The sequence below is a fragment of the Colobus angolensis genome, unplaced genomic scaffold (assembly GCF_000951035.1).
Source record: "Colobus angolensis palliatus isolate OR3802 unplaced genomic scaffold, Cang.pa_1.0 Scaffold299, whole genome shotgun sequence".
In the NCBI taxonomy this organism is placed as follows: Eukaryota; Metazoa; Chordata; class Mammalia; order Primates; family Cercopithecidae; genus Colobus; species Colobus angolensis.
The window spans coordinates 2,756,063-2,756,875 of record NW_012116254.1 but is presented as its reverse complement, the minus strand read 5'-3'; the positions used below and the strand labels follow the sequence as shown (position 1 = coordinate 2,756,875).

Below are 813 nucleotides of genomic sequence, written 5' to 3'. Positions count from 1 at the left end.
GTGATCCACCTGCCTTGCCCTCCCACAGTGCTGGGATTACAAGTGTGAGCCACCGCACCTAGCTGCTCTTTGTAAGTTTCTCGAATGCTTTGTGTTTAAGAAAAATTCCTAAACTTGATGTATGTGGCAGGCTGACAATACCGAAGAGCATAACTGGCTTCTCTGCCCAGAGGATGTACCTGCATAAAGAGGTACTGTAGGCAGGAAAATAATACGACAGTTAAAATTCTCAGGGAAATGAAAAAATCTGCTGGGAACAAAAGCTGAGAAGATAGAATGCATAGGATTATGAAAACTTGTCAGTGTCTCTTACTTGTTTTGAGACAGGGTCTCCATCCCTCACCCAGGCTGGAGTACAGTGGTGTGATCTCAGCTCACTGCAGCTTCTGCCACCTGGGTTCAATCGATTCTTCCACCTCAGCCTCCTGAGTAGCTGGGGTTACAGGCACATACCACCATACCCAGCCAATTTTTCTATTTTTTGTAGAGAGGGTCTTGCCATGTTGGCTGATGATGAACTCCTGGGCTCAAGTGATCCTCCTGCCTTGGTCTCCCAAAGTGCTGGGATTTACAGGTGTGAACTACCACGCCCGACCATCTTTTAATATTAAGCTACTTTATTTATTCTGTTACTAACTTTTCATAACATTTGCTCATCCGTACTGCGTTTTTTTTTTAACTGATTTATATATTTATTTTTTTGAGAGAGTCTGGCTCTGTCGTCTAGGCTGGAGAGCAGTGGTGCGATCTCAGCAGCGTGATCTCAGCTCACTGCAACTTCCACCTCCCGGGTTCAAGTGATTCTCCTGCCTC

General features: G+C 45.4%; 1 protein-coding gene across 1 annotated transcript in view; it reads left to right on the top strand.

Annotated features, from left to right (window-relative positions):
• Positions 1 to 200, top strand: part of ATP5A1 (ATP synthase, H+ transporting, mitochondrial F1 complex, alpha subunit 1, cardiac muscle) — a 14,319-nt gene extending 14,119 nt beyond the window's left edge. Inside the window, exon 12 of the mRNA XM_011949368.1 lies at positions 101 to 200. Within this exon, the coding sequence (XP_011804758.1) occupies positions 101 to 200 (100 nt within the window). The remainder of the gene's footprint in view (positions 1 to 100) is intronic.
• Positions 201 to 813: the final 613 nt, after the last annotated feature.